At 31.7% G+C, this 21,096-nt stretch overlaps 1 protein-coding gene across 1 annotated transcript; it reads right to left on the bottom strand.

Moving 5' to 3' along the window:
* Positions 1 to 2,467: 2,467 nt before the first annotated feature.
* On the bottom strand, positions 2,468 to 7,660 carry LOC129876794 (GDSL esterase/lipase At1g29670-like). Its single transcript, XM_055952287.1, has 5 exons — positions 7,361 to 7,660; positions 6,402 to 6,526; positions 5,687 to 5,932; positions 4,464 to 4,707; positions 2,468 to 2,883 (listed from the first exon to the last, which is right to left on the bottom strand). The coding sequence occupies exons 1-5, from the start codon at positions 7,611 to 7,613 to the stop codon at positions 2,657 to 2,659; spliced, it is 1,095 nt and encodes a 364-aa protein (XP_055808262.1). The 5' UTR covers positions 7,614 to 7,660; the 3' UTR covers positions 2,468 to 2,656.
* Between the last annotated feature and the right edge of the window lie 13,436 nt (positions 7,661 to 21,096).

The following is a 21,096-nucleotide window of genomic DNA, read 5'->3' as shown; positions in this document are numbered from 1 at the left end:
TTTTTGCCATTAAATTTTCAAATTCATCTTTTCGGTATGCCTTGGCCATCGAGTAGAAGAGGTCACTTAGCATAGTTTTGCTCCTCCTCTAGTTAGTACACACATTTTTCCATATATGTTATATGCATGCAAAGTGAGGGACATTGGAAAATACAATACTTACACTCTTCATTATGCTTTCATTCCTAACTGATACAACACACATATTGTCCCTCTCACCAAATGCATCTTTGAAGTGCTGGAAAAACCATGACCACAATGAATTATTTTCTGTATCAATAACACCATATGCCAATGGCAATATGCAACCTAAAAAATTATTCTCAGCCATAAAATAGTTATTAGACTTCATCAGATTCACAACAAATGTGTCAAATGAAATGATCCATTGCTATTCAATACACAACAGTTACAAAAAGTAATACCTTCCCCATCAAGTGTGCTAGCTGATACAAATATCCTATATAAGGTCCATCAAGATGACCACCGTCAACAACAACTATAGGTCTACAAAACTGAAAATCCCTCATCAATGGCCACAACGCTATGAATAGATATATGAACTCATCAGTTCATGACTTGTGCATAGTTATGTACGAATTTGGATATACGATTTTTAGCATATGTATGTATACAGGCAGCTGTCTATATCCATCAACAGGTTTTCTCCTTAACATCTCCAAAGCATGTTCTTTTGCACACCATGCTGGTTAATAGGTAATATCAACCTCATAGGCTGCTTTAATATCCTCCTGTATATCATTAGAAGTGTGAATTATCTTATGATTAACCAATTTAGGTGCAGTGAATACACTAACAAAAGCCTTTGTAGCATGAACTTTGTTGAAAATTCTATCTCTTAAGGGACATGAATGTTCACTATTGAAATATATCACTTTGAATATATTGGAGTTTTTTCTAAACGATGCTTTCATTCTCCACCAACAGTTGTCTGAATAGCAAATTAACACATAACTGCATATTTTTAGGAAAAAATATTAACATGCATCAGATACACAGAGATTCATATGTAACATGACCAAATAAAAGTAAATATTGTCAGTAAAATATTTTTCAGTTGTACCTGATACATAATAATTAGTATGTATCATGACTATAAAATAAAAATTAAATTTCCAAAATCAACAGCATGTTAGGGAACCTTATTTAACTTTATTAGATACATAATATTATGATGTATCATTAATAAAAAATTCAAAAAAAAACTAAATGAACCTGATACGACCTGAAATATACATAGTGTTAATTAACGATTGAAATTTAATGTTTAGTAATGTATCAAGGATCAGATTTCCACTCACTTTCTATAAACAAAACTTATAACTATATGTATCAGATAGTTATTAAACAATTTACTCACTTTATCAAACTCAATATATATATATATATATATATATATATATATATATATATATATATATATATATCTACACACTATGTATCTGTATATGTCAGAACTCATTCAATACCATACACATAGCAAAATAACTTCAAATGCCCATACTTTTTACTTTCAGATCTTTTAACTTTGAAATTGAATCCATTATCAATTTTGTATTTGGCCATTACAGTAACTAGTGTTTGTTTGTCCTTATGCAATTGCTTCTCCTTCAGTTCCACACCAATTGTATCAATTATGTAGTTCGTCACATCCAATTTCGGTATAAAACAGGTTGCAGCATTATAAGATTCTTCTAAACCAAGAATTTGTGAATCATTCTTGTTTGCTTCGACATAAATAATTGCTCCAGATCTAGAGTCGAATGCTTGTATCTCACATCTCTTTCTATGTGATTGTTGTTATGCACAGGAGATACATTACGAAACCAAGCTAGTTCTTCTTCAACTCTATGTAAAGATTAACACCATTATCATTACGAATAATCATTAGTGATGAGTTACCTTGAATGATGTATCGAATTTTAATATTTTTCACTGATTCATCGATGGTCAATTCAGCAGCAATTTCTGATTTTAGATTCACGAAAGATATATTGTTGTCCATTACGATTCCATCACTTTGTATCGTTCATAACTCACCTCGGATTGCCAAACTCCAGAATGTCTCAGTAAAATTGAGATATTCATCTCGAATAGCTTGATGAATTTCGAATTTTGGTTTGAAGTTTGTTAGGATCATATGCTCTGCTTTTTGAATTTTTCAAATTCCTCATAACTGTTACGCTTTGTTTGGGTTAATTCCCTTATTTAACTAAGTAATTGATTGAAAGAAGAAAACTTAACTTGATTTACGTTACCTTTTCATAAAAAAAACTCAACAACATTAATTATTATGTATCAAATCGCGATGTATCAGACGCAACTCTTATATCAGAAAACTGCTCAAAAATAGAGAATTCGGGTAATTTTAAAAAATGTCGGGATAAGTTGTAATTAGGCTTTTTCACTATGGGATTTAAGTAAAATCTACAAAATTTATATCATTAAATTTCCTCATTTTGTGTCAAATTTTCCCCACAACTACATAAATACCAGTAGGCAATTTTTATTTATGTAACTAAACAAGTCTTGTTGTAGAGGAATTATTAATATTACAATAATACCTTTTATAACAACATATCACTATAGTGATCAAGTTTTATTTTTTTCTTTGTTATAGAGAAATTTGACTTTGTTAGGTATGTACCAGACCCCTAATGTCCGTTGGAGACGAATCGGACGGTAGAAGAGCATTGTATGATCTTCTAGCAATGGCCATATATGCAGCTTCTGTTGGATGAAAATTATCAAAGAACACATATTGATTCCTGTTACTGCATGGAATTTGTCCATCAAGACTGCATTGTCCTTTGGCTGTTGTGTTTGATATTATGCAGCATGGTGAGTCAAAAACTGTAAAACCTGAAATTAATACAAACAAAAATACATGATATTAGATTATCGAAAAAAACAACTCTCTCTGTTCCAATTTATATGATAACGTAATCCGTTCGAAAAAGAATGATAACTTGAGATCAAACCGCCGAATCGAAAAAATTGGGTTTGTTATCAGTAAAGATCTTTTAACAATCGAATTGAAATTCAGCCGTCAACTTTTGATAGACAGGATTTTAGCCACTGACTGGTGATGATCATGGATTTTTTTTCAATCGTTATTATAGCAACCGCATTTGGACTTTTAGCGTCCGGTGATTGACCTATAGGCTATAGCCAGATTAAAAAGAATGATAATAACCTAATTTTTTGTCGTCAATAAAGGATCTTTAACAATCGGATTAAAATTCAGTCGTTAATTTTTGACAAACAGACTTTTAGCAACCTACTGGTGATGATCACGAATTTTTTTCGATCGTTATTATAGCAACTGCATTTAGACTTTTAGCGTCCGATGATTGACCTATAGCTCGATTAAAAAGAATTGATAACCAAGTTTTTTTGTTTTCGCTAAAGGATCTTTAATGATCAAGTTGAAATCTAGGCATTAACTTTTAACAACCATGCTTTAGCTATCGACCGGTTATAAACAGATTTTTTCCAGCAATTATTGATCTATAGCGTTCGAATTTGGACTTTTAGCGTTCAGTGATTGACCTATAAATGCACAAATATTATGACATGTTTTAAAAACATAAGTTTCAAAATTATTTTTTCCTCTTTTAAATAAAATAATTTATGCCTAGTAGGGTAGGGTTGGGCTGGTTAGGCTGGGACTAAGCATTGTTAAACCTACCCCTACTAGAAGAAAAAAGAAGATTAATATTTGTTTACAGTCCTACAATTCATCCAACCTTGTCCATTTCTTTATTTTTATCATATTAATTGTTATCTCCATTTTATTTTATGTGTCTTAATTTGATTGAGTATGGAGTTTAAATAAAGTTATTAATTTTTAAATTTTGTAATTTTAAAAGAAAGAAAAGTATAATTTAGAAGCGAATTCAAGATTTCAATTTTATGGTTTCTAAATGATTTCAAGTTCTAATAATGGAATTCTGAATATAATAGGTGTAAATATTTTCTAAATTTCTTTAATACAAATAAACTATTTAATTAAAACTTACTAAGTTTTGAGGAACCCATATTTGATTTCTACCAACCCGTTGACATGTGTAATGTTGGATTTAAAAAAGGAAGTAGTAACACACAAACATTGAAACAGAAAGAGAACTAATCCCTACTTTCTGATTTATGCAATGTTGTTTAACTTGACACAATCTTAAAAGGATTTTTTTCTCGAAACTTGTGATTTTGACGATAAATATTTATCACGTCAAATGTTTATAGCAAATAAATAGATACATGACATGCATATTAATTGCGCATACACTTAACTATGATTAATTCATGAATATTTCATTATCAAATCACTTAAATTATAGCAAATTGAGTTAGTTTAAAAAATTAAATATCCAATACGAATAAGTAATTATCAAATAAATAATATTATAATAAATGAAGAGTGAAAGAATATTTTAACCTACCAGTGGGTGGACCCCCTGTTGAAATGCTAGTCTGATTTAAAATAATAAACCTTGCATTTGGAAGATTAGTGTTCAAATCATCAATTAGAACCTTTAATTTCTGATTAAAGAGTTGGACATAATTATTAATGAAATCAACACATCCAGATGCATTTCTTCCAAATGTTCTGATCTCCTCTGGCAAACAACCTAATAGACCAATATTTGATACTGCCACCTTCCTTGCTCCATAGCCATGCAAACTCTGAAAAAAGATATACCCAAAAAGAAAATATACCGATCAAAATGGACTGAATCAATAATAATCCATTCAACGGTTATTTGAATTGAATCAAAATAAAAATGAGCTAAATATTTGATAAAATTCACGAATAACCATTTTTCATCTTCTATAATTGAAAAATAATAATTATCATGGAGTTTCAAATTCTCGAGACATTGCATTAGTGGAGTTTAAAATTTCACTAGTTGAACTCCATGATGATATCTTGAGTTTCGTGTTAGGTGATTATTTTTCTTTACCTAAATATTGAGTTATAGCCCAATACATCCAATCTAGCCAAGTTTTAATATATATTTTTGGTTTAATTATGAAACATAACTAATAAAACTTTTTTTCTTCATTATTTCTATAGAACATATAAAACAAAATAGAAAATTAAAAATATTTTGACAAGTTCTCCTTTTAGATGGATAAATTTGATTATGCCAAATGATCTACAAGAATGACTTTGGATTTGGCTGGTCGATCTTGAATTTTCAACCGTGCTTGCATTGTGAACAAAACTTCAAATCCAACAAATTTTGATTTTTAATCATGAAGGTTTTGCTCACATAGCAAGCCCGGTTCAAAAGTTCTCAAGACCATCAATTTCCAAGGTCATTGAGTAATAATTTAATTCCTGAGTCTATCCAAATTGACCAATTATGAAAATAAGCTCCTAGCATCAACAAGGGTCGTGGTGGAGTGGTAAATGCTTCATCTTTAATTAGAGGTCTTCGAGTCTCCATAGATATGGAGTCACCTTTGTTAGGGAGCGTTTTATCCTAATGTGAGACTTCTCGGTGTGAATTCAAATTTTGTCGGGCTCCAATGCAGATATCAGACATATGCCCCTAGCCAACTACCCAAACTTCAATGGATAATGCGAATCATATTTTCATGGTCTAATTTTGCTAGCTCTAAAAATAAAATGTAGTAATTAATTAGTAGTAAAAGTTACCCTTAGTTGTCCTTCAAATTGTTGAACAAGGATGGTTGCAAACCTATCTGGGCTGAACAATTGACTTGATGGGTAAAATCTTGGCTCTAAATAATTGTTGAGATAATCATTGTTGCCCATATCAACAGTGTATAGGCATTTGTTTAATAGACTTCTAGTTGCAGCAACATTTCCAAGTATGGAAGTGATTTTTAGAATTGTGACTTGATGGTTCAACAGTTGCCTATTCATGCTGATCCTATCACCCTGTAACATAAATAGTGACGGAGTCAGAATTTTTATGAAGATCAAAATACATATACAAAAAAAAAAATCTTTTATCTGTAAATTTTCGACTAAAGGGATATAAATTGATGTGAAAATGGTAATAGTATGGTATTCCAAATTGAAATAAGTAGAACATTAATAGTATAGGTAGTGACAGAGTCAAGATGTTGAGGACGAGATTACAAAAATCGAAAAATATCATACCTGAAATTTGAACCTTGCATTTCTCGTATGTTATAAAAAAAATGTAAAATTTAAAGAGTGTGTTGATTCAAGAACATACAATAAATTATGCTTTTATTATGAATGTTTACTACTATGCAAGGCCAAGACGACATATATGAAGGGAGAATAGAAGGAATCAACATGTATTACACATGTAAAATCTGAATCTCATTCGTTGAAAATATATATTAGGTATATAAGTCAAATTAAACGAGTTTTTTACCCATCGATAACCCGTCTCATCGCGAATTCCAGCAATTCCTGATCCATAATTGACTCCTCTAAGTATTTCATTGCCTCTTGCAGTTGCATATGGCGGAATGGAACTATTGAATCCTATGAGTTCAGCTGAACGGAAGAAAAAAGCGGTTAGTCAAGGGGCGGTACTATAGCCGATAAAGATTCATCATAATTTTTTTTCTGTCCAGTAACAAAGTCAAGAATTTCACTAAAGGGCGTTTAAAATAGAGTTGATACACATGTATAGAACTTAATAATTGATTGGTATATATACATAGTAAAAATTTCAACAATAGGTATCCAATTGACCAACCTTCAACCAATGTAGCTCCGCCCTTGCCTCTATTCCATTTAATGTATCATTGATTTGACTCGGTATAGAATTCAAGAAATAAAGAAAGTTTTTTTAGAAACTATGGTCTAAAACTAGCAATAAACAGTTATGTGGATACAATTCATCTCATTAATTAAGAGGAAGATAAGAATTGTAAAGCTAAATCATTTCTAAATATATAAAAAGAGTGATTATTTTGGGAGATGATGTTGGGACGGAGGAAATCTCTCTATTTATAAGTCAAATATTACTTTATATCAATATAATTATGTTTTCCCAATAAGACCAACTTGTTTGTTGATTGAGGGATAAGATACTCAGTAGAAGAAAAAATGATACGAAGATGGTTAACAAGAAGTGGTAGGTGGTCTTGTGGAGCTTTGGAAAAAAGGTAGCCTTGTGTGGGAGTTTATATATGTAGTAAATTTTGAACACCATCAACAAAATTCTTGAGCTGGGGTCTATTGAAAACAACCTCTGTTTAGACCGTACTCCATAATGAAAAGAGTAAGATATTCATACATCCTATCCTTCTCAAACTTCACTTATTGAATTACACTAAATATGTTGTTGTTGAAGAAAATAAAAAATTGCCAAAGAAAATATACCTATAAAGTCAGCTTTGTTGCGGCCATTGGTGAATCTTCCATTTTGTGGACCAGTGGGGAAATCAATTCCATAAGGAAAATAATTGGCCTTGGCTGTTGTTATAAGGTTATTGTTATTCCCATTATCAACTATTGAATCTCCAAATATGAAGTAACATGGCACTTGTGGTTTCCCTTTTACCATTGAAAACATGATAAACATTGAAATAATCAAAATAAACCATATTACTATATGATCCCCACATGAAGACATTCTTTAGTTATTGAATGATGAAAAGAGAAATCAAAGAAAAATGCTAAGGAAAGTGATAAATGCAAAAAGTGGAACTTATAACTACCTATTTATAGAGGATATCAAGCTTTAGGAAGCCAAGGAGATTTGAGTCGTAATTGTTGCAGATCTACTTCTGAAAGAAAAAAGTCAGCTGAAGTATTGTAAATATACCTAATTTTGGGACCATCAATCATTAATTAGGCCATATTTGTAGTGTGGGAAAAATTTCAAGTCTATTTATTTCAGTTGCATGTTTAAAGTTAAGCTTGTTAGATAAAATGACAGAAGTTTTATATGGTTGAAATTTAAGCATTTTTATATGAAGAACTATATACAACTATTTTTGCCAAAATGTTAGTCATCTTTATATTTGAAGTTGACTTTTGTTAAGCCTAATAACTTCAGACACGTATCTAAAGTTGTTTCGAAGTGAATATTTATACACAAAAAAGTACAAGATAGATACAAATTAAATGGTGATGTCCAAATATTATCTAGTGAATTTTTATGGAGAAAAGTATAAACTAATAATAATGATTGTTAATTAAAATATCGTAAAGGTAGAAAGTCGTCTCAAAATTTGAGCCGCACCGTAATAGTAAGAGTGCGGCTTAGATCCACTAAAATGAACATATGTAATTTGGCTAGAGAAATAATTAAGTGGAACTTACATTACCTATTCATAGAGGATGTCAAGGTTGTGAAAATAAAAAAAATTCCTTCGCTTTGTGATAATTTCTACCGAACATTAAGTTGCTTCCGCAAGGAGACACCTATAAGTCTCTTAAACTATCATTTATGAGTTGAAATACTATAAATATAAAATATTATCTCATGTAGGGTAAGATCGAGCCCCAACCATCTTAATAGTAAGAGAGCGGCTTAAGTCATTGTCTCCTCCCTTCCTTCACCTGTTATAAGTCTATTAAGCTATCATTTATAAGTTAAAATACTACAAATATAAAAACTCATCTCAGGTATGATAAAGGTCGAGCCTCGACCATCCTAATAGTAAGAGTGTGGCTTAAGTCATTGTCTCCTCCCCTTCCTTTTTGACCATCCCCTTCACCCCTTAAACTACACTCCCCACCCTCCCATTCTTAGAGCATTTTGCAAGATTAGATATAGATCATAATAGACTTTCTTGATTGCTTATCGAACACTACAAAATTAGTAAAAACAAAAATAACTTATTTTCCAAAATTTGTTTTATAGAAAAACATTTTCAACATACCCTAAATGAATAGAAAATTTGTGGAGAAGTCAAAAGTTATCTAGCTTCAATATGGGCGTTGCACCCCCACCCCCACATCTTTGACTTCACAATTGTGGAACGGTCAAAGATAATCATATCATGGAATTGCAACTAGTTGTCTAGGTTTTTTGAATTTTATACCATATGCTAAAAACTAACAAATTTATATGTATACATTGCTGGCAAAAATTTTGAAAAAAAGGTGTTCGATTGACTATCCTGAATGCTGATTATAGCTTTGCCCATATGCACTAAATTGGGGAGATGTGTTTTCATTTTGAGAAAATCCCTAATAAAAATAGTCCCTTAAAAATATTCTTTGAGCAGTTTTGGTCCTTCCTGTTTGTTAAAAATGAACATTTTAATGAGAACAGTGATGGAATTTTAATTTGATAATTTAAAGCATTAATGAAGTTCAAGTCTTCGATTCAATTTATTACTCTGTTATAATTTAATTTATAACCTAAACAATAAGATTTATATATTTAAATCACATTTAGTTTCTTTAAATGTGCAATTGCATACACAAAAACAAACGTTAAAGAAGATGATAAGAGCTCGGCTTGACCAACTCTACTCAACCGAGGTTATAGTATTATTGTTGCAAAGTTTGATTGGATTAATTTGCTCTGGTTGGGGACTTGGCTTCAAGCGCAACTTGAAAAAAGACTCGATTAATACAATAAAGTTATTATTAGAGATGGCTTGATTAGCTCGATACCTGAATTAATTTATTTTCATATACTGGCATATGATTTCATCTCCTTTTTCTTTAAAATATTTTTGAAATTTCCTCTCCCCTCTCCTTTCAGTCGAGCTACTTCGTACGTTGGTCGAGCAACTTCGTACCTCCTAAAGGGGAACACCAGCCATCTGCTAGCATTGTGGTTTTCCATCGATTCCTGAGTGCCTAGGTTGCAGTGGTAAGAGTCGCTGCCGATGAGTTCCACCTGCCAGAGTCTTCGATAAAAAAGAGGTGTTTTCTGGCTTATGCTTTTTGGCAGCTATCTGGCATTGGGTGTATTGGGATCTAGAAATATTTTGTGATGAAAAGGGTATTAGTGGAATAGTAAAAGTGAATAGAAAGATCAAATAGGAAAATTCATTTAAAAAACAATTAGGTACTATTGGACGTAAAGTTGGACTTTAAATCCCTATATATTGATGCTAAACTAGATAGTTATGTTGCGTTTGGCTTTTCGTATTTATTCAAGCAATTATTGAAATATTAATTAGAGATTTGGGCACAATTCTTTTTATAGTAATTAATTGATTTAAATTAATCACAATTTATTACTTTGTCAATTTTTGTCATTTGCACTTTTGCATTTCAAGAAAGATAAAAATTCTACATTTGATTCACATTATTGAGTTCACACGATGCAACACTCAAATATTTGGATTGTATTAGGCCATCATAAATATTTAATTCAATTATTCCTTTGCAATGAGATAGACAGTCTTAGATTCGTGATGAATGAGAATTTCTGTACTCCAGAAATCGTTGATAATCCTATTTATTATTTAATGGCATATTATCAAGAAAATCATGATAGCTACAAGTTATTTCGCGGCATATTAGAGATGAATTCTATGGCTAATTATGCTGATAAATGCAAAAATCATCGCTAATCATAGCTAATTCTGATTTTTTCATAGTCTTTGTTAATGAATATACAGGAAAAAAATACAACATGAAAAGTAGAATATATATAAGTGACTCCATACGTCATAGCTAGGGCTCGAAGCTGGAATAAATATATATATTAATGATAGTCATATATATAATAAGAAATTGTACCTTTAGAATGCAATATATGATTCTATAAATTTAATAACCATATATTTTTCTTTCACAATTGTGCTAAACGTTGAATATCAAAAGGGTATGCATCAGTTGCCCTTTGAGCTCTGTAAGATCTTCTTCCAACAATTATATTTGCAGCTGGATGAAATGCATCCCAAAATAAATATTCATTTCTATTTGGGCATGGATTTTGAAATGGTAGACATGTTATTTGACCATTGTTCCTTCCTACTCCACAGCATCCAGCGTTCGTCACTCTAAATCCTGAAAAATAATAAAATTAAACGTAGAAATATCTTTCAGCAATTTACAAGCACTAAATCTGTAACTAATTCTATTTAACGATCGATTATTAAGACATTTAAAAGAGAGACAACTATTCTTATGATTAGATCAACCTTGCGAAAATCTTACGTGACTGATAATATTGACTGAATGAAGCATTAAAATGATCGAAATACTAGGTCGAGAAAAAAAGTTATCGACTATCAATAGTGTGTTAATTAAGTGAGATGTTTAAGACAGATATAAATGATAGTATAGATAGCTACTCTTACGTTTAGATCAATCATGTAGAGAACTTAAACGACAGATAATATGGACCGAACAGAGCATTTAAAATAAAATAGTAGGGAGGGAAGGAAAAGTTACCAAAAGCAAAGGGATTATCAATTAAATCTTGAAAAATTCCATAAGCATTAAATAACTTACTTAATCTATTTATTTTGATTTTTAATAAATTTTACTACATCACTATCAAGTAACTTACAATGAAAATAATTACCAACCATGCATGTATCAATTATTGATATTTAATTATTTTTCTAATACATAGAGTTTTAATCTGTTCATGGGTATCTACCAAGTAGAACTATGTATCAAATACAACCACTAAAATGTTAAAAATATGTGTAGTATGAATTTTATCTAAAAAGGAACTACTACATTATAAAAATAAAAACCAGATGCCTAAGTACATGATCCAAATCGAATGTATTCTGGAAAATTAAAATATCATTTCTCTTTGGGAATGAAATTACAAGTCTTTCTGTTGTGGCCTTCATGGCCACAACGATCACAATAATTTGTGCTCGTACTTAGCTTCTCATTGGACTTTTCACGTTCAAAAGATGAAAGTTGCCTAGTTGAGAATGTTGAGATGGATGTGTGGGCACACCAGGAGCGACAAGATTAAAAATGAGGCTATTCGGGACAAGGTGGGAGTGGCCTCGATGGAAGACAAGATGCGAAAAATGCGACTGAGATGGTTTGGGCATGTGAAGAGGAGAGACACAGATGCCCTAGTGCGGAGGTGTGAGAGGCTGGCCATGGATGGTTACAGAAGAGGTAGGGGTAGGACAAAGAAGTATTGGGGAGAGGTGATTAGACAGGACATGACATAGTTAGAGTTTACCGAGGACATGACCTTAGATATGAGGGGTGTGGAGAACCCACATTAGGATAGAAGGCTAGTATATAGTCTCGTTATTCTTCTCTATTCATAGGTGCATTAGCGCATTACAATTTCGTGTTCTCTGATTTATGTTATTTCTATTATTTCTGTTATTATTTATTACTTTCTATACTTTGATTACTCTATTTTATCTGTGACGCTTTCGTTATTTGTTTTCCCCATATCGCTTTTAATCTCTTAGCTTTATTTGACATCTTTTTATGATTTTATTGATCCGAGGGTCTCCAGAAAATAACCGTCCTACCTTGGTAGGAGTAAGGTATGCGTACAGTCTACCCTTTCCAGACCCCACGTTGTGGGATTTCACTGGATTGTTATTGTTGTTTTTTACTTAGCTTCTCATTGGAATTCTTTTTTCTTCCTTTCTTTGGTCTTCCTAGGATCCTTTTGTATCTTGGTGAAAAGAAGACTTCTTCCAAAATTTCTTTTGGAACAGACCAATCTTTCTTATCTGGCATTGGAACCATTGACAATTCATACGTTTGCCAACGCCTTTGGCTTATAGTAATCGGAGCAGTATGGGTGCATGTATGTAATGTTCTTGCTCTTCAACACTACAATTGCGTGTGGACATGGCATCTCGTCTAGTTGAAACCTGTCACAATTGCATGTTTTTCTTTCAAGACTCACAATGTATCTTCTACCTGATTCACAAACAGAATATAGATATTCTGATGAAGCAACAACCTACAGAAAATAATTATCATAGATATGAATACAAAACTGAAAAAAACAAAAACTATGTATCAAGCAGATACATACTGTTAAATAACTGATGTGTACCTTCATTCTCGAATACTTCATCATGCTTACTACTAGGTTATCTTTGAATTTTCTATCAAAGTATGTTTTGTATAAGTTGCTATTTCTCTATTTTTGCAATTCCAAGCACCAAATAACATTCTTGTCTTCTCCAAAAAGTCAATTATACTCAACTCACGTGCTTCAACAAGACATCCATTGATACATTCTATGATGTTAGAAGTCATCATTCCCCTTGCTGATAGTTGCATAAACCCTTGACCACTTTTCGTACCCCACATTTTTAAAATACTCATCAATTTTTTCAACTTTTGTCATTAATTTTTTGAATTCATCTTTTTGGTATGGCTTGGCCATCGAGTAGAAGAGGTAACTTAGTATATTTTTGCTCCTCCTGGAGTTAGTACACATATTTTTTCATATATGTCATATTCATGCAAAGTAAGGGAAATTGGAAAATACAATACTTACACTCTTTATTATGTTTTCGTTCCTATCTGATACAACACACATATTGTCCCTCTCACCAAATGCATCTTTGAAGTTCCAGAAAAATCATGACCACGATGAATCATTTTCTGTATCAACAACATCATACACCAATGGCAATATTCAACCTAAAAATTATTCTCAGCCATAAAATAGTTATTAGACTTCATCAGATTCACAACAAATGTGACAAATAAGATGACACATTGTTATTCAATATACAACAGTAACAAAAAATAATACCTGCCCTATCAAGTGTGCTAGCTGATACAAAAGTCCTTTTATAAGGTCCATCAAGATGAGCACCGTCAACAAGAACTACAGGTCTACAAAACTGAAAACCTCTCATTAATGGACTTAACACTATGAATAGATACATGAACTCATCAGTTGGTGACTTGTGGATAATTATGCGCGAATTTGGATATACGATTTTTAGCATATGTATGTTTACAGACAGCTGTCTATATCCATCAGCAGGTTTTTCTCTTAACATCTCCAAAGAATGTTCTTTTGCACGCCATACTGGTTGATAGGTAATATCAACCCCATAGGCTGCTTTAATATCCTCTTGTATATCATTAGGGGTGTGAATTCTCTTATGATTAACTAATTTAGCTGCAGTGAATGCACTAACAAAAGCCTTTGTAAAATGAATTTTGTTGAAAATCCTATCTCTTAAGGGACATGAATATTCACTATTGAAATATCTCACTTTGAATATATCGGAGTTTTTCCTACACGATACTTTCATTCTCTAAAAACAGTCATCTGAATAGCATATTAATACATAACTCCACATTTTTAGGAAATATTATTAACATGTATAAGATACATAGAGATTCATATGTAACATGACCAAATAAAAGTGCATATTGACAGCAAAATATTTTTCAGTTGTACCTGATACATAATAATTAGTATGTATCATGACTATAAAACAAAAAATAAATTTCCAAAATCAATAGTATATTAGGGAACCTTATTGAACTTTATTAGATACATAATATTATGATGTATCATGAATAAAAACACTCCAAAAAAAACTAAATGAACCAGATGCGATCTGAAATGTACATAGTGTTACTTAGCCACTGAAATTCAGTGTTTAGTAATGTATCACAGATTAGATTTTCACTCACTTTCTATAAACAAAACTTATAACTATATGTATCAGATAGTTATTAAACAATTATACTCACTATATCAAACTCAATATATATATATGTCTACACACTATGTATTTATATATGTCAGAACTCATTAACATTTCAGAACTCATTCAATACCATACACATAGCAAAATAAATTCAAATGCTCATACCTTTTACTGTCAGATCTTTTAACTTTGAAATTGAATCCATTATCAATTTTGTATTTGGCCATTACAGCAACTAGTGTTGCTTTGTCCTTATACAATTGCTTCTCCTTCAGTTCCACTCCATTTATATCAGTTATGTAGTTCTTCACATCCAATTCTGGTATATAACAGGTTGCAACATTATCATATTTTTCTAAACCAAGAATTTATGAATCATTCATGTTTGCTTTGACACAAACAATTGCTCCAGATGTAGAGTCGAATGCTTGTATCTCACATCTCTTTCTATCTGATGTTATGCACATGGGATACATTATGAATCCAGGCTCTTTCTTTTTCAACTTTATGTAAATATTAACACCTATATCATTACGAATAATCATTGGCGATGAGTTACCTTGAACGATGTATAGATTTTAATATTTTTCACTGATTCATCTATGGTCAATTCAGCAGCAATTGCTGATTTTAGATTCACGAAAGATATATTATCGCCCACTATGATTCCATCACTTTTGTATCATTCATTACTCACCTCGGATTGCCAGACTTCAGCATGTCTCAGTAAAATTGAGATAATCATCTCGAATAGCTTGATGAATTTCAAATTTTGGTTTGAAGTTTGTTTGGATCCTATGCTCTGCTTTTTGAATTTTTCAAATTTCTCATAATTGTTATGCTTTGTTTGGGTTAATTCCCTTATTTAACTAAGTAATTGATTGAAAGAAGGAAACTTAACTTGATTTACGTTACTTTTCATAAAAAAAAACCTCAACAACATTAATTATTATGTATCAAATGGCGATGTATCAGACGCAACTCTTATGTATCAGAAAACTATCCAAAAATAGGAAATTCGGGAAATTTTAAAAAATGTCGGGATAAGTTGTAATTGGGCTTTTTCACTATGAATTTAAGTAAAATCTACTATTTATTATTCCTATTAATATTACTATTCCTTTTCTAAGTAGGATTGTATATACTTATTTATATTCTAACATTGTCCATTGAGGGCACAATTGGGGTAGAGGATGTTGGAACACTAACGACAGGTTGGCTCCGAGTGTAATGGTTGACCAGAAATGACAAGTGCTTCACCCTTTTGATGATTTGGTCTGTTAACTAGCTCAATTTCAGGTCCTTGTTTAAAGCCTTAATGTCATGGACATAGAGTTGTTTAAAACTCAGATAGTGGTATCCTGACAATAGAGGAAGCTGGAACTTGAGGCCAGGTTGCTTGCCTGTTGATCATGAAGTCCCATAGTCTATCCTTTTTTGAGATTTTTATCTGTACATATATTTTGAACCGAAGAACGGAAAAATAATTTAACTATAAAAAACACCCAAATTTGAGTTTGCCAACACTACTAAAAAGAGTCAAAAAAGCGACAAAACAAAAAATGACGAACAACATCGCAAATAAAATATGACGGATAAAACGATGTTGTCCGTCATTTTTATTTATTATTATGTTTTTTTACTAGGAGCGACGGACAGTGACGCTTAGTCCATCGCTTATTTTGGAGATTTTTTTCGCTAAAAATAAATTTTATTTTTATATAAATATTTTATATATTTTATTAAAAATAATTATTTATAAATTAAATATTACGACTCCGTCCGTCACAAGTATTTATTTTTTATTTATTAATATTTTTTTAACATAGCGACGGACAGGGTCGCTAAGTCCATCACTTTTGATCAAAAAATTTAAAATAGCGACGGACTGGATCACTTTGTCCGTCTCTTTTTGGTCAAAAGGGAGGTCAAATTTTCTAAAAAAGAGACGAACTTAGAGACGTTGTCCGTCACTTTTATTAAAATATATCTTAAACAGAATGTTGTTTTTCTGTTTCCCTGTCTCTAAATTCGCTCTTCTCTCTCTCTTCTCTCTACAAATCCACCACTTCCCATCGCCGTCCCTCCTCCCACTGCCATCCCCCCACCCCGGTCGTTGTCCCCCGCCTCCGCCGCTGCTGCTTTAGGAGTATTATTCATCTTAGAGGTTAGGGCTTAAACCTTATAAAAATTTAATTTTTTTTATTTGTCATTTGTTAGTTAGTTAATTAGTTGATTACATTTAGTTTGTTGTAGTTCATTTGTATATTGGATTGTGAAATTAGTGAATGTAGTTATAGTTTTGATTTTAGGGCTTAAGTTAGATTTGGGTTGTTGAATTAGATTGTAAATATTTTAGTAATTTGTGATGTTAGTTAGTTAATTAGTTTATGCCATTTATGTTGTTGTAGTTTATTTGTATATTGGATTATAAAATTAGTGAATCTAGTTATAGTTTTGATTGTAAACTTTAAGTTAGATTTGGGATTTTTGTATTAGATTGTAAATTGGATAGTTCATAGTCTCGTTATTCCTCCGTATTAGTAGGCGCATTAGCGCACTATAATTTTTTGTGCTCTGACTTCTGTTATTATCTTTCTATTACTTTTTGTACTTTGATTACTCTATTTTATCTGCGTCGCTTTCGTTATTTGCGTTATTTGATATTTTCTTTCTCATATTGCTTTGAACTTCTTAGCCTTATTTGACCTCTTTTTATGCTTCTTTTGAGCCGAGGGTCTCTCAAAAACAGTCATCCTATCTTAGTAGGAGTAAGGTCTGTGTACACTTTACCCTCCCCAGACCCCACGTTGTGGGATTTCACTGGGTTGTTATTGTTGTATTGTAAATTGGATAGTAATTTGTGATTTAGTAGTTACTTAATTAGTTTATTTCATGTAGTTTGTTTGTATATTGGATTATAACTTAGGAAGTTTTGAAGTTTGAAACTTAGAGAAAATATTGAAACTTAATTAGAGGCTTGATTTTTAGGACTTTAGAAGTTATAATTAGAATAATTTAGCTACTTGAATTTTAGGATACTTAAATTTAGAAGTGAACTTAATTAGAACTTTGAAGTTGAGTTTTTTGTTAACTTTAGAAATTTTGTTGAAGTTAAGCTTCCTTTTGAACAAATTAAGCTAATGTTGAACTTTAGAATAACTTAGATACTTGAATATAAGAAATTTTGAAGTTTGAAACTTAAAAAAATATTAGAAATTGGATACTTGAATTATAGGACTTTAATTTAGAACTTATACTTAGAATAACTTAGATACTAATTTTGAACTTTAAGTTTGTATAATTTTTGAAATCTTTAGACTTTAGAATTAATTAAGCTAAGTAGAGTTAGATATTTAAAGTCATGATGTTGAACTTTAGGACTTTTGAAGTTAAACTTAGAAATTTTTTAGGTTTTTATAAATTTTGAATTTTTTAGACTTTATAGCTAATTTGAATAACTTAGATACTTGAATTTTAGGATATTTTAATTTAGAACTTCAACTTGAATGTCATGAGGTTTGAAACTTAATTTTTACTTGAATTAATTATAACTTGAATTAATTAGAATATGAACTTAATTATAAGTTAAATTAATTAGAAATTGAAATTAATTATAACTTGAATTAATTAGAACATAAAATTAATGATAACTTGAATTAATTAGAATATGAACTTAATTATAACTTGAATTAATTAGAACTTGAACTTAATTATAACTTGAATTAATTAGGACTTGAACTTAAGACAAAGCCTGTGGGAAGAATTAATATTGAGAATGTATTACATGTGGCGTACCAATATGATGTTGCACTTGTTCAATAACAAGCTGATGTTGAGTTGGAAACCACACTAGAACATCCTCAACACATATTAGAAGAGGTTTCCGATGATGAACTTATAATGCCAAATGTTGAGGAAGAAGTAAATGAGGAATATGAATCATTTAAGGAGGAGGAATGGGATGACAATGAATATGAAACAACTGAGGAAGAGGAATGGAAAGATGATGAAAATGAAACAAACGAGGAGGAATAGAGTGGTAGATTATAACTAGTAATTTATTTAATTTATGTTTTTTTATATATTGTATTGTTACTTTACATACAGATGTCATCTGGTGATGGTGATAGATCCCGGGATCATCTTGGGGTTAGCCATTTTTCTAGGAGTACAAAGAATTCTAGGAGACCTATTGATCCAGAAGATATCCCAAAACATATTTCTTCAGCGCCGGAGATGCAGTGCCACCGAGCTAGTCCTACACATATTCATGTTGTTCCTTTTGGGACAATGGATCCTTTAGTTTACCATAGTCAGTTCTGCAGACCATGTGACGCTTCTTCTTCTTCAAAGATCTGATATACTTCATATGATCAGACCTCCATCTACCCACAAAGGTTATTGCTCGACCCCAGAGAATAGCATCTTCGTCTACTCCATCTCTCACATATCTACTTTGAGAGTTACAGATTCTAGTGTTGATACTGACACTCCTACAACATCAGTTTCACCTTCTTCTTCTAATAGACTAGTGGCAGCACATGATGTGCCTGGGTTAGCTCTTGGGAGAGGGACAACCTTGAGAGAGTCATGATTGAGCCTAATGGATCCTCGTAAGTTTAATATTTTATTTATTTATTTTTGCTATATTAATAAATTATTCATGAACTAATTACATGCTTATTATGTGTCTTGCAGGTGGCCTCCTTCGAAGGAGGCTGCTAGGTCTCTTTAAGAGAGTGTTAGGAGGCTATATACTGAGCCCTATCACTCTTAGTAGGATATTTCAAATAGTATCTGTCAGGCGATGTTTAATGAATTCAAGGTATATATATGTTTAAATCTATTTTTTAAGTTACATTTAATATTTTTACTATTCTTTACTTAACTAATTATTTAACGTTGTTCATTTTTTCAGACTTTATGTACCTAGGAGCCAAAGTATAATATGGTCATTGCGACCACTTTTGAAAGAAAAGCGAGCGTCAAACTGTCAAGATGGCTAAAAAAGTTAGGGATGATCGGGCACCTTCGAGTTGGATGTTGCCTCATATATTTGAAGAATTATGCCGCTATTGGGATACTCAATAATTCAAGGCTTTGTTCGAACAAGGAAAAAAAGTAAGAGTCAGCCTAAAGGGTGGCTCGTTGCACACCGGAGGTGCAAAGAGTGTTGATACGATTTAGAGGGAGATGGTAAGGTTTCTAAATTTTAAGTTTAAATTTATTTTTTAAAATAAATCATTTGAAAAAATATTATTTTATTAATTATATTTTTATTTATAGGAAAAAGAATTGGGACACACTCCCTATTATCATGAAGTCTTTAAAAAGACTCATGTAAAGAAAAAGACTAATGCGTCAGATCCGGATGAGTGGGTGGAGGAAAGGGCCGAACGAGCCTATGTAAGTTATTTAACATAATATATAATATATTTTGATTCTAACATTTATTTTTAATACATACATACATACATATATATATATATATATTGATTATAACTTTTATTTTTAATATGCAGAAAGATTATGAGTGACACATACATGATATGAGAGATTCGATCCAGCTAACGCCTGAATAGTCCACTCAAATTTGAATAGAAAAAGTGGTTGGAGGCAACTACAAGGGCCGAATATATGGAGTGGTCTCTAGGAATAATGCACGACGACTCCAATCAGGTTTAGAAGGTATTGGATCATCGCGTCAAGCTGAGGTCGTTGACGGAGTTCAGATAGCTGCTATGTCTTAGTAAATTGCAGAACTTACATTCGCATTGACAGAATCTGAGAAAAGAACGGTTGAGGAGCAAAAACGTATGAATGAACAAGTTGAGCAAATTAAAGAACAAGTGCTCAATCTAGCCCGTCAGCCTCCGCCCCATTATTCAAGTGGGTTCACTCCGAATGAATTCGATGATAGTGATGAATACATTGCAAATAGTCCTTAGGTTTCCTATATTAGTTTATGAACATTTTGGAAATAGCTATTAAGGCATCTTATCCTTCCTACACCCCACTTGTGGGAGTTCACTGGGTATGTTGTTGTTTTTATGCATTTTTTTGGTGGTTGTGCGTATTTGTGTACTACTGAACTTATGATCATGTGTTTGGCCCCCAAATGCTCGGTATTTGTCTTCTCTTTCCATTCACCATTATTATAAGAAGTGGTTGGATGAATTTATTTTCACTTTTAGTTTAATACAGAACTTTGCCTACTTTTTTGTTTGGATAAAAAGGATTTGTTCCGGGAAATTAAACTCCCCCTCTCCCCGGGGAAAGAACAAAAGGAAGACTCAGATTTCAACTGCAAACTCTTTATGTTATCTCCATGTAAATCTCTCAATAGCAAAAGGAATTATGGCCTTGCTTCTTCATTGACAGTTGTTTGCATCTTACCTGAGAAATCATCCCTTTGTTTTTTCTTTGGGTTGTTACTAGAGATAATTTACATGTAAAGTGTGAAACATAGTGGTGAATCTGTGGTTTATGCTTACGATGTTCTAAAACTGAAGG

This window comes from Solanum dulcamara, chromosome 12 (assembly GCF_947179165.1).
Source record: "Solanum dulcamara chromosome 12, daSolDulc1.2, whole genome shotgun sequence".
In the NCBI taxonomy this organism is placed as follows: domain Eukaryota; kingdom Viridiplantae; phylum Streptophyta; class Magnoliopsida; order Solanales; family Solanaceae; genus Solanum; species Solanum dulcamara.
The sequence above is the reverse complement of the archived record's forward strand: the minus strand, read 5'-3'. Positions and strand labels throughout refer to the sequence as shown.